This window comes from Cricetulus griseus, chromosome 2, assembly GCF_003668045.3.
Source record: "Cricetulus griseus strain 17A/GY chromosome 2, alternate assembly CriGri-PICRH-1.0, whole genome shotgun sequence".
Taxonomy (NCBI): Eukaryota; Metazoa; Chordata; class Mammalia; order Rodentia; family Cricetidae; genus Cricetulus; species Cricetulus griseus.
Window position 1 is genome coordinate 414521513 of NC_048595.1, and position 13880 is coordinate 414535392.

The 13880-nt window shown below is 36.7% G+C and overlaps 1 protein-coding gene across 3 annotated transcripts in view; it reads left to right on the forward strand.

Moving 5' to 3' along the window:
• The window catches only part of Nbeal1 (neurobeachin like 1), a 151973-nt gene that overhangs the window by 96905 nt on the left and 41188 nt on the right, over nucleotides 1-13880 (forward strand). For all 3 annotated transcript variants that reach the window (XM_027397011.2, XM_027397012.2, XM_027397013.2), the window contains 7 exons: nucleotides 2050-2207; nucleotides 3412-3536; nucleotides 7636-7762; nucleotides 8356-8504; nucleotides 9407-9540; nucleotides 10519-10620; nucleotides 13480-13575. In XM_027397011.2, coding sequence (XP_027252812.1) covers nucleotides 2050-2207; nucleotides 3412-3536; nucleotides 7636-7762; nucleotides 8356-8504; nucleotides 9407-9540; nucleotides 10519-10620; nucleotides 13480-13575 — 891 coding nt within the window. The remainder of the gene's footprint in view (nucleotides 1-2049; nucleotides 2208-3411; nucleotides 3537-7635; nucleotides 7763-8355; nucleotides 8505-9406; nucleotides 9541-10518; nucleotides 10621-13479; nucleotides 13576-13880) is intronic.

Consider the following 13880-nt stretch of genomic DNA (forward strand, 5'->3'; position numbering starts at 1 on the left):
ACATTGGCTACAAGTGTTTACTATTATGTGAAAGTAATTCCACCCAGAAATTTGGAAACAAACTTCATAATTGGGATAAAAATCGTTGGTCATTAACCAACCATTCAGTAGTAAAACATGAAATGTTATGATTGTGGAAAATATCTTATTAAGTTGAAAATCTGTTAGTAGATACTGCTAAGGTATCTTGATGCAACACCCCGACTCACACAAATTAATTTCAATTAAACATTTTAAATGTAAAATTACTTATCTTTATTTGTGTGTGTGTGTGTGTGTGTGTGTGTGTGTGTGTGTGTGTGTGTGTGTGTGTGTGTGTACCTGAATATGTGCTTGTGCCTGTGTCTGTGCAGGAGACCTGAGAGGTCAGAAAAGGATATTGAATCCCTGGAACTAGAGTTACAGGTAGTTGTGAACCACTGGGTTGGTGCTGGAACTGATTCTGGCTCTTCTGTAAGAGCAAGAAACACTCTTACCCCCGGCCATCTCTCCAGCACTCTAATTAAAAAAAAAATAAGTAGATTCAGAATAGAGAAAATCAGTGAATCTGAAATTGAGCTCTTCAAAATGTTAGCAAAATCATGTAACTTCTAGTCAGCTTGACAAAGAGAAGTGAAAAATTACAGCAGAAATGAAAGAGGCAGTGTTGCTATTCAGATTCATCAAATTCTCAGTAGACAGAGGTTTTAAAACTAATTTTAATTTGTAGAGATAAACTTCATAGTCTTATATCTATTAATAAAATTAAAAGCATACACTTTCAAAAAGAGAAAATACAAGGCCTGAGTGGTTTTACTAGCAAATTTGCCTAACTTATTTGCATGTTTATTTTTTGAAGCAGGGTCTCATGTTGCCCCCACTGAACTTGAGCTAGTTTTCTGTACCTGCAAAGATGGCCTTGTGCTTAGCACCCTCCTGTTTTCATATTCGGAATGGGTTTGCCACTGTTAGTGCCTTTTTGTTAACTCCTAGGCAAACATGCTACCAGCTACACCACATTCCCAGCCTGTAAGCACCTATGCTTACTTACCAGGCCAAGGAAATCAGGCCAGGTTGGAGGGGCCACAGCACAACTGAAGCTGTGACAATTTTACTGAGAGCAATCAGACTTTTTATACCTTTATCAGAAACAGAATGTAATGGCAATTGCCAGGATCAATATAATTGTAGTTGCCAGGATACAGTGACGTTCACAAGCCGTACAGGATACATAAGATTAATGACTGATACCAATTGTCCTGTCAAGTTCCATGCTTCCTTGACTACTAAGGGTACATACAGAGAAACAAAGTGGGCTGAACACTTCACTGCCTAAGAGTGCATCAGTCTCTTGAACTGGAAGGCACATTGTACCCCACAACTCTAACCCAAAAACCCTATGATGCATGCCTCTCAGGCATCTAGGCCAGGCCAACTCCATGGTTTCCTGCACCATCCTACTACCAGACATTTAAGGAAATGGGTTTACTTGGTTTTTATGGAGCTTTATGACTTCCTCAGTTTTCTCAGCAATGATCTGTTTTAGTCTTATCCAGGTCATTGATTTCCTTCCTACAAGTCTGGTACCAGCTACGATTTATTGGCAGTGTGTTTTTCTTGAGTTATAGCAGGTATTTTAGATTTTAATCCTTTTTTTGAGACAATTTTATGTATCCCATAGTGGGCTCAAACTTGATATATAGCTAAGTATAACCTTAAACTTCTGATCTTCCTGGCTCTATCTCCTTAATATTGGGGTTACAGACATGGACCACCACACTTGGGGTGCTTGGGAACAAACTCAGCTTGTTAGGCTCAGCAGGAGATACCTTTTACTATTCTAAAATAGCCACACTATGGCTATTTTATCAGCCATAGTGTGTGTGTGTGTGTTTGTTATTTTTCCTTCTTGTGAGTCAGAACCTAACTGAAATTCTACTGTCATCAAAGACAAATACTGTAATGAAATATGAAAATCATGATGTTATCTCCTTTCTCATATACCATTTTTATTGCTCAAATTAAAAAATTGTAAATATTACTCAATGTTCCTTTTGCTGTTTATTTCAGGAATATTTTGTAGAGCCATTTAATCGAAAAGCACGTCAAGAGAACTTGAGGTACAATAATATGATTAAACAACTTAGCAATCAACAGTTGGCCACATTTAGACGCTGGAAGGCAATTCGACTCTATCTTACATGTGAAAGGGGACCTTGGGCTGAAAGGTAGGTGCTTATTTTGTCTTTTAGAATGTAGCAATACATTTTAAACTTTTAAGCCATTTCTCTACTCAAGTTCTTATGGAGTGCTTTGAGCTTTATTGCCTTTTATGAATTGGTTTGGTTGGGATGAGTAGAAGTTTGAGGTTTGTATGTATGTGTTATCTATCATGTGGTTAGTTCTCCTTTTACCCTGATATTACATGTATTAGACTCTAGTAGTTATTTTTTCTTTTCTTTTTCTTTTTCTTTTTGTTTTTTGAGACAGGGTTTCTCTGTGTAGCTTTTTAGACGAGCTGACCTCAAACTCACAGAGATCCGATTGCCTGTGCCTCCCGAGTGCTGGGATTAAAGGCGTGCGCCACCACCACCCAAATGACTCCAGTACCTCATAGGGTACTTCTGCCTCATTAAGCTGGAGTTGATGTTGATTTTCAAATATGTAGATGATTTTCCACTTTCTTGATAGTGACCTTTGTTGTTCAAAAGCTATCAATTTTAATGAATCTAGCTTGTTTTTTTTTCTTGCATGCTTTTGGTGGTGTATTTAGGAAAGCGTACCTAAGTCAAGGTTATAAAAATATATCTTTTTCTTCTAAGAATTTTATTGCCTTAATTTTGATATTTTGGTCTTTCATGTATTTGCAGTTATCTTTATTTGCAATAAAACTTAAATAATACTATAGTCATGAAATTTCATTTAGCAGTAAAAGAATGAAGTAATCAAGCTAGAAGTCTTAAAGTTGTCCAAATCTTATTTCTCTACCATTAAACTGCATGGCATCTTGGGTAAATAATTTAGGCTCTCTTAGATTCATCATGTATATGTGGTAGTTAAATATGCTCATTTTAGTTTTCTTCAAAGTGGTCCAGATAGTAAATATAAACATTTAAATTTGTTCAAAAGTAATAGCGAGCCTATAAAGAATATTAGGTATAATATGGTATTTGCATATATTGCATTATTATACTTTGTTCTTATTCATCCCCTACTCCACTGCTTTCCTTATAATTTACCCAAGTCTTTATTTTTGTAGTGCTATTAATCATACCCAGGGCCTTGTGCATGCTAGGCAAATGCTCTGTCCTTGAACATTGTAGAAAATGGTGTTAAACAATTATGAAATTCTTCATACTTTCTTACAGCCTTCAAACAACCAATCTTTATAATTTTAAATAACTTTACTTGTTTCATTGTGAATGTTTCTAGGAAACAGAATCAAATTCACTGGAAATTAGCTAATGTAGAAAATTATTCCCGCATGAGACTTAAGCTGGTACCAAATTATAATTTCAAAACCCATGAGGAAGCTAGTGCCTTAAGAGATAATTTAGGTGAGTAACAGTATGTATTTTAATAAAGAGAAGATATTGATGTAATGCTTATTATTATTTGTTGCTTTGGGTGTTTACTTAAGGGAGAGGTATAGTGCTTTAAAGTGTATGTTTAAATGGGTATATGAATTCAATGTTGTTAATTTTGACCAAAATCTAGGATGGCTGTATGTTTTCATTGAATGTAACTTTCCAAAGAAAACCAGTATTTCCACTACTAAATTTTACTGTATTTCATGGAACTGTTGTGTGTTTTGATGAGAAAACATGTGTTCTCATTTAGACTATTAATTTATGACTTTCTTTTATAACCTGCCTTTAAAAAGCCCTATGTCCTTAATGTCTTAGATGTACCTTCTTCTAGAAAAAATAAGGAAGCAGTATTTCAAGACAGATTCCAAGGGGCTTCTACAGCTTTGTAGGAAGTTCTTTATTGCTTGTCATTTTTTCCCTTTTGAAGGAAAGTCTGTAAAATATGAAGTATTTCTTGTGATGAGTTCGTGGTACCTACTTGTTTACCAAGTCATAATTATTGTCACTGTAGCCGCTTCTATACCAGTTGTGTCTCATGACAGGTTTGGAGATGAAATGAGTGCCAACTTTTAAAATTTTTTTTCCATTAAACATATTGATGTGTTTAATCCTACAAAACTGAAGAAATCAATAGTGCCTGTAATTTAGGATTGTGTATTCTAAAGTAAATGAGATATTGGAATTTTTCCTCCTTAATGCAAAGTAAAATTTCTGTCCATGATACAAACATTAACTGAATATATCTTACATAGCAACACACAGTTATATAAGCTGCTCTGCTTTTGTCAGTAAACTGAGACTTGAACACTTAAAATTTAACTGTCCTCATCACCTAGCAGACTTCTCTCTCTCTCTCTCTTTCTCTTTCTCTCTCTCTCTCTCTCTCTCTCTCTCTCTCTCTCTCTCTCTCTCTCTCTCTCTGCTGGTGAATCACTTCAATTTGGTAGTTGACTGAATTGCATTATTTTCTTGTTTTTTTTTTTTTAAAGACATCTTTCTCTAGGAAATTCCTACTACTTTTCTTTCTCATACCTTTACACATGACTATGGGCCTGAGTTTATAGCCTTTTCTTTTATCTCAGTTGTCTTAAATTCAGGAAAACCACTGTCCTCTTAACTTTTTCCATCATAGTTTTACTTATTGAGGCCTGGTGTTTTTTCTCCCCATTTCTCCCAGAAATCCATTTGGCACATCTAATGTTGTTTTTGTTTAATTCACATTTGGGCAGTCATGTTGGTTAGACCTTATTATGGATATATCTTCTGATGTTCCCAGTAGATAAAATCTCATAGCAAACCTTTGCTCTTATAGTCTTCCAGCCTTTTCTGAATTCCCTGAGCCATTGGTTTGGGAATTGTTTTATAGATGTATCCATTGGGATTTGGCTCCACAATTCTGTAGTTTGATTGCTTGTGGTTTTATGTAATGGTCTACATCTATTGCACTCTTAGGATTATTATGCCATGCTGGTTATTGTATTCAGAGATGTCATAGCTAGGTAGGACTTTTAGTTGCTTTCCTCCTTTGGAAGCTCAAATGGTGTCTTCTGGTACCATGAAACCTGTTTCTGAAGGAGGAGGCTTTCCAGTGAATTCTAGCTCAGGGGCCTCTGTGCCCTGTTTTAGAAGTGCATGGTGTCCTTAGCAATAGGCACTTGCTTTCCACATCCAGAAGGCAACCAAGGACGATAGTAATAACCTATAATGTTTGGGAGTCTCTTGGACAACCCTGACCAACAACTAAAAAAAATTAGAAGTCAAAGGAACTCCAACTTCTCATGTCTGGTGTTGGGGTTTTTGTTATTTTAGCCTTCTCTTTATTTCTGCATTTATCTCCCCTTACCTAATTAGAGCCCCTTCCCCTTTTTCCATTTCCCTCATCAGATCACTTGTATTCTGATAGTCTCCTTTCTGTTGCTCCCCAACCTAACTACAATGGCTGTTGTCCTTTTACTTTTCTGGTTTCTATAGCTACTCCAGGATAGATACCCAAATATGAAGATTTGAACTAGGTTCTCATTTGAGAGAGAACATCTGATGTTTGTTTTTCTGGATCTAGGTTACTTCACTGAATACATTCTTTAGTAATTTCTTCCACTCTACCTGCAAATATCATGATTCATTCCTTCCTTCCTTTTTTTTTTTTTTTTTTTTTTTTGGTTTTTCGAGACAGGTTTTCTCTGTGGCTTTGGAAGCTGTCCTGGAACTAGCTCTTGTAGACCAAGCTGGTCTCAAACTCACAGAGATCCTCTGCTTCTGCCTCTGCCTCCTAAGTGCTGGTATTAAGGGCGTGTGCTACCAACACCAGTCTTCCTTTCTTCCTAAGACAGGGTTTCTTTGTGTAGCCTTGACTGTCCTGAAGCTTGCTCTATATACCATGCTGGCATTGAACTCACAGATCTGCCTGCCTCTGTACCCCACCCACTGAGTTATGAGCCATCACTGCCCAGCAATTTCATTTTTCTTTACAGCTGAATATTATTCCATTGTGTATATATACCACATTTCTTTTATCCACTTATCAGTTGAAGGTTATTAAAATAGTTTCCATATTTTAGCTATTGTGACTAAACCAGCAATAAACATAGCTAAGCAAAGTATCTGTGAATCAGGATGCCAAGACCTTTGGGCATATGCCAAGGAGTGATATAGCTGGGTCATGTTGTGATAGATTTATTTTAGCTTTTTGATAATTTTCCACACTGTCCCCCGCCAGGCTTTTCGAGGCAGGATTTCTTTTTATAGCCTTGACTGTCCTGGAACTTGCTCTGTGGACCATGGTGGTCTCGAACACAGAGATCCTCTTGCTTCTGTCTCCTAACTGCTGGGCTTACAGGTGTGCACAGTCATGCCCGGCAATCCACACTAGTTTCCATTGTGGCTGCTTCAGTTTGAAATTCAGCCAACAGTGAATGAAGCTTCTCTTTTCTCCACATCCCCTCTAGCATTTGTAGTTTGTTGTCAATTGGTCTTTGCCATTCTGACTAGGGTATGATGAAATCTTGAAGTTGTTTTGATTGTATTTCCTTAGTTTCTGGGGGCAATGAACAATTTTTAGATATTTCTTAGCCTTTTTTTTTCTTCTTTTGAAAACTCTGTTTTGGTCCCAGGCCCATTTTTAAAATGTGTGTGTGTGTGTGTGTGTGTGTGTGTGTGTGTGTGTGTGTGTGTGTGTTGTTTTGGCTCTTTTCTGTGTTCTTTATATATTCTTTATATATTCATCTCTTTCAGATGTATAGGTGGCAAAGATACTCTTCACCTGTTGGCTTGTTTTGTTTTGTTTTTTTAACTGTGCAGGGACCTTTTAGTTTTATGAAGTTCCATGTAAGTTGTAAAGTTTTTAAAAAGTAGAAAGCACAGATTCAGAGAGACCAGAGGCAAGACAGAATTTAAATCTAGTATACCAACTCAGAGTCCATGTTCTTTTCTAATACAGTTTTTAGTTTATACTGTATAAATGTACTGTATGTGTGTATCAGAGTTCTGTTATTTTCCATATACTCCAGAAAATAATGATTCAGCTATTTATTACCTATCTTCTATTGATAGATAACTGATCATACAGTTTTTTTGTTTTTGCGTTTTGTTTGAGGTGGGGGTCTTGATGTGGGCCTTGCTGTCCTAGAATTCTCAATGTAGACTAGGCAGGCCTTTAGCTCACAGAGATATACCTGCCTTTGCCTTCCAAGTGCTAGGTTAAAGGCATGTGCACTATGCTTGGACTGGGTCTCATTTGATATTTAGTACAAGTGCACAGTCACATTGGCATCAACATATTGAAATTACTTTATTACTAACATGTTTTTAATGAAATATAATTATGATTCATGAATCTCTAATTTGTATAAAGTCAGCACTATACCTGTTAGACTGCTAATCTAGTACTTAGTCTATTTCTGAATCAAGAACTAGCCATTATTAAAAATAACTACAATTTTAAAGCATGTATTTTTTTTTACTACATAAGTAATAATTTAAAAAAAACTCAAGCATCATAACTGACAGAAAATATGGAAGTACTATAACATTTTGTACTATTTTTAACTGATTCTTTTTGCTTAAACAGGTGTCCAACATTTGCAGCCTTCTAGTGATTCTTTGCTTTTGGAAGTAGTGAAACAAGTTAAACTTAGTGATATGGAGGAAGATAAACTAGAACTTCTTGAAGAGGATATGATAGCCAGAGTAAATATGTATGTATGAGTATTTGAAAGTATTTTGTAAAAATGGGTTTTCTTAAATTTCTGTTTTTCTAGAGTACAACAGTTACTATCGTGCTGGCTATTAAAATCTTCTGAGTATTTATTGAAATTACCAAGGAAAGCGTTTCTTCTAGGATTGTTGGGATCTGTATCAAATATTTTTGAGTAAAAACATTTTATTGAAAGCTGTATGCTTCAAGTTGTGTTTATGTAGAAGTGTTCAGAAGTGTTATATCTGAGGGTATAACACAGCAGTAGAGGGCTTACTTAAGGCATACCATAAGACCTTAGGTTTGATCTAGGATCCGAGGTTCCACGAAAGAAAATTGTCCATGTGAAATAAAAAACAAAAGAAAAAATAAAGATATAAGAAGAAATTCATTCAAGAGACATGAAAAAAATGAATAATTATAGAAACAAAATTTAGTAAAAAACAAACATATAAAAACATAAACTTCTAGCTGGACTGAATAAGAATTTGAAAAGGACAACAACATTCAGCATCAGCTGTGAAACAAGATATTCTTTTCCACATAAGTGAGCTAAATTGATGATTACTTCTTTTAAACTTTTTGTTTATACAGTGATGAGAAGGAAGAACAGGATCAAAAGGAAAAATTAGTGTTGACTGAAGACTGTGAACTCATTACAGTAATTGACATAATTCCTGGCAGATTAGAAATCACTACTCAACACATTTACTTCCATGATAACAGTATTGAAAAAGAAGATGGTAAGTAGTTCTGGGAAAATACCTTTCAGTTCTGTCAGTTATGAATTAGAGGAAGAAAACAATAAGATGAAATTGTGAAATTATGGTTTGTCTTACAAAATGAAAACTGGAAAGTCAATGAATTAGGCTCATGCAACCTTATGTATTGAAGGGGAATGATAATTTGTATGTGTACATACATACACACACCGTGTTTGTGATTGAAACCATTCTTTTGTTTTTGTTTGTTTTGTTTTGCTTTTTTTGAGATAGGGTTTCTCCGTGTAGCCCTGGTTGTTCAGGAACTCTGTAGACCAGGCTGGCCTTGAACTCAGAGATCCAGAGACCAGGGCCATTCTTACACAAGGCAAGTATTACCCAGACTTTCTTTATACTTAAAATCCTCTTGCCTCAGCTTTCGGAGTAGCTAGGATTATAGGCATGCCACCCCCAACCAGTTGCTTTTTTATCATCGCCATCATTAGTAGGGTATTTTAAGAGGTTTGGTTTGAGGGTATCACAATAAACTTAAAGCTAAAAAATGCAGTCATAATTATATCATACCACAAACACACACACACACACACACACACACACACACACACACACACACACACACACACCATCCTGTAAGCTCTTATTTTTAATGATTAAATCTGAAGATCCAGTATCTTAGAAAAAGAAAGATTTCAAGGTATAAATAAGTATTTAGAATTATCATCTGTTTTCCTAGAAAAGTAGTAGAATAGCTTTGGGGTTCTAGAGTAGTTTAAAAGAAATGACTTTTAACTACTAATAAGTACTTGTTTTTTATAATGTGGTATTTCTTTTCTCTAAGTATTACCTTTGGAAATGAGATAATTTTTGCATAAAGTAGATAGCTTTATGTGGCAACTCAGTCACAAGATTTCTTCTGTTTTCAGGAATTGGCTTTGATTTCAAGTGGCCTCATTCTCAAATTCGAGAGATTCACTTACGTCGTTACAACTTAAGGAGATCAGCACTTGAGATATTTCATGTTGATCAATCCAACTACTTTCTTAATTTCAAAAAAGAGGTGTGGTACCTTTCTGGCAATCACAGTATTATTTTGAAATAATTTTCCAGCTAGTAAGCTCTAATGGTATTTTGGACTGTATTCATATCAATACAAAATATTAAAAAAGAAAATGTATTCAGAGACAAGTCAGTACATGAGCTTTTGTTGGGATTTGTTTGGGAATTAAGGTGATATTTTACGTGAGAGAGAGAGAGAGAGAGAGAGAGAGAGAGAGAGAGAGAGAGAGAGAGAGAGAGAGAGAGAGAGAGTGTGTGTGTGTGTGTGTGTGTGTGTAGAAGATCATTGAATATCAACCAGTAGATGGCAGACATCTGTTATATGGTGCTCCTGGATTTCCTTTTCTTAATACCATTGTCATGTTTTGGTCTCACGACACCATTTTTTTTTAAAACTGTATTATGTGTGCAAGTTGTAGTGTGCCTGTAGAAAACAAGAGGACAACCTATAAGAGTCAGTTCTTTCATTTTACAATGTAGTTGCTAAGGAACAAAGTCAGGTGATCAGGCTTAGTGGTAGGCACCTTCATCTGCCATTTAACTATCTCCATGACCTCATTTAATATTGATATCTTCAAATGTCCCATTTCCAATTATGAACTTGTTGAGGACCAAGTTTCTAAATCATAAAATTGAAAGAACATACTTAAACCACAGCACCAAGTATAGTAAAGAAATTAAAAGCATAATCCACTATTGATATGAAATGTCCAGAAGAGGTGAAGTTATAAAGCAAATGGTGGATTGTGGTTGTCAAGAAAATAGGGAGGAGGCAGAATTGGAGATAACTGCTAACAAGTTTGTGGATTGGTGAAGATTTTCTGAAGTAAAATAGTAATGGTAATGGCATAACTGTAAAACAGTAAGAAAGCACTATTATTCTTAAAGGATTAATTATATCTTGCTAAAACTAGTGAAAAAGCTATAACCTATGTTTGTCTTGACCAATTTTTAAACTAAACAGTAGTATTTTTTATAGGTTAGAAACAAAGTATATAGCAGACTGTTGTCACTTCATTCTCCTAATAGTTATGGAACAAGATCTCCACAAGAATTATTCAAAGCTTCAGGATTGACACAGGTAGGAAATTTTATAGATTGTTGTATTGTTCATTTTCTATCTCAGAATTTTGTTCTGATTTCTAACTGCTTGTCTGCCTGCCTGCCTGCCTGCCTGCCTGCCTGCCTGCCTGCCTGCCTACCATCGTATCTGTGTAGTTGGTTGGTTGGTTGGTTAGTTATTTTTGGTTTTGTGGATATAGGGTCTCTTGATCTAGCCCTGCCTGTCCTTGAACTTGCTATGTAGAACAAAAATAGAGAGATTCACCCACTTCTGCCTTCTAAATACTAGAATTAAAGGTGTGATCCACCACTCCTGGCCTTGTTTCTTCCATTTAGAATAATCTTTTCTCGTGTGTGTGTGTGTGTGTGTGTGTGTGTGTGTGTGTGTGTGTGTGTGTGTGTGTGTGAGAGAGAGAGAGAGAGAGAGAGAGAGAGAGAGAGAGAGAGAGAGAGAGAGAGATGAGAATTGGATACAGGACCCCATGCATGCCAGGCTCTTCTGTGAAGTTCTCCAGGCAAGAATTCTTTTCTTGTGTCAAATAAGCCTTGTTTAACAAAGTACAGTTTCTTTTGCTTTTGGATAGACTTTATTCATTAACTACTGATTTTTCAATTTTATACCTAAGAACAGTTGAGCTTCCTATATAGAGAAATATATCTCAATGTATTTATTTCACTTTATAGACAAAGCATACAGATTTTATTTTTCTTTTATTTAATTAAATTTTTTTAATTTTACATTTCAACCCCAGTTCTCCCTCCCCTTCTCCTGCCTCCCCACCTCTCCCCATCCCATCCCTCATCTACTCCTCAGAGGAGATAAGGCCTCCCTTAGGGAGGCACCAAAGTTTGGGATACCAAGTTGAGGCAAGACCATGACCCTCGCCCCTGAATCAGGTTAGGCAAGGTATCCTGCCATAGGGATTGAGCTCCAAAAAGCCAGTTCATGTATCCAGGGTAAGTCCGGGTCCTATTGCCAAGGGCCCCCCAAACAGGTCAAGCCACATAACTGTCACCCACATTCAGTGGGTCTAGTTTGGTCCCATGTCAGTCGAGAGTACATGAACTACCACTAGCTCAAATAGGCTGTCTCTGTAGTTTTCCCAAATATGCTCTTGTCCCCCTTTGCTCTATGATCTCTTTTGCCTTTCTTCAAGTGAACTCCAGGAGCTCAGCCCAATGCTTAGCTGTGGTTCACTGCATCTTCTTCCATCAGTTACTGGATGTAGATTCCATGATGGAAGTTAGGGTGGTCACTGATCTGATTACAGGGGAAGGCCAGTTCAGGCATTCTCTCCACTATTGCTGGGTCAACCTTGTGGATTCCAAGAGTTTCCCTAGCACCAGGTTTCTCCCTAATCCCATAATCTTCCCTCTATCAAGATATTTCTTTCATTGCTCTCCCTCTGTGTCTCTCCCCCAACTTGGCCATCTTGATCCCTCATGTTCCCATCCTTCATCCCCTCCCTTCTACCTCCCCTCCCAGTTTACCCAGAAGATCTTAACTATTTCCCTTTCCTGGGGTTCTCCTTGCCCAGCAATACCACTCGTGGGCATATACCCAAAGGAAGCACATTCATACCACAAGGTCAAATTTCATTTTTCAGTGTTTACCATAATTATAACCTTTTGCTTTTGGTCCACAGTGGGTTAAATTTGATTGTTATTCTGTCAGGAAGACTCTGATGTTAAACCCCACTATGTATACTCATTAGAAGACTAAATATAATGAGGTGATTAATAGAAAGGAATAATTTTCTTTCTAGTCCCACCTCATTTTGCTCTTTAAAGGTGGTTTTTTCTTCAGATAATCAATCTAAAATCCAATAACCTTAGCTTAGCACAAAATATGTTAAGTTTTAGATTTTAAAGCACTGCCTTTTAGTATATATAGTTACAGAAATGCCAAAAGTGAGCAATAATATGAACAAAGGAGTCAAGACCATGATGGGAAAACACACAGAATCGCTGACCCAAGCTAGTGAGAGATCACTGACTCAGGTCTGACAAATGGGGAACCTGCATAAGACCGAATTAGACTCCCTTAATATAGGAGACAATGGTGAGAATGGGACAATATATGAGGCCTCTTGCAGTGGGTCCAAGATTCCAGACTTAGTGGAGCCCATTCAATATGGAAATATACCTTGCTCAGCGTAGACACAGGGTGTGTGGGGTGGACAGGTGCCTTGGTCCTGCCTCAATGAGATGATGGGACAGACTTAGTAGACTTCTAGGGAAGGCCTCACCATCTCTGAGGAGCAGATGGAAGGTGGGGGCTGGCAAGTGGACGGGAAGAGAGGAGGGAGGGGGAACTGGGTTTGGGATGTAAAAAAATAATTTTTTTTTAAATGTCAAAAGTGGGGCAGTCATTTTAGAAATTAAAGTTTTAAGATAGAAAAATTATTGAGTAATAGTCTTAAGTTTTCTTTTGTTCCCTTTCTGTTACATGGGACTAAACTCAGAGTATTGCACTTGCAACTGTTCTGTACCAACCTGTATCCCTAGGCTTATTTTTTAATGGGTTGGTTCATTGACCAGGGTATCCTCCAACTTGCTATTCTCCTACCTTCACCTCCTGAGTAGCTAGAATTACATATGTGCACTACCACACCTGGAAAGATTTAATTCTTATTTAAGACTTTCCAGAGTAGTATAGTATAGTGTTTATGTTTAGATTTTTGCTCTTTTTCTTAGACACTAATTTTTAAAGGAAATATAGATTATGAGGAAGTTGATTTATCTCCATGTCAAACTTATTTAGCCCCATCTCTTCAATCATGAAGATAGAGATGAGTACAAAAATTATTTGGTTATTAATAAATGTCACAGAGCTTACATGTTACAATTCTGATATTGTTCTTTTTGTACTGTCTAGAAATGGGTGAATAGAGAAATAACAAACTTTGACTACCTCATTCAAATAAATACAATGGCAGGACGGACCTATAATGACCTTGCACAGTACCCTGTGGTAAGTTCTGTATAAATCTCTTAAGATTAACTTATACTTTTATAATGTACAAAACTATATATGATATTTATGTTTTTATTTAAAAAAAATTGAGAGGTTTGTATATAGTTCAGTGGTACAATGTTTTTGTACCATATGTGAGGCTCTGGGCTTAATCTCCAGCACTACAAAAGAAATACACACACGCATTTAATCCCAGCACTTGGGAAGCAGAGGCAGGCGAGTCTCTGTGAGTGGAGGCCAAACTGGTCTACAGAGCAAGTTCCAGGACAGCCTCCAAAGCAATACAGAAAAACCCTGTCTCG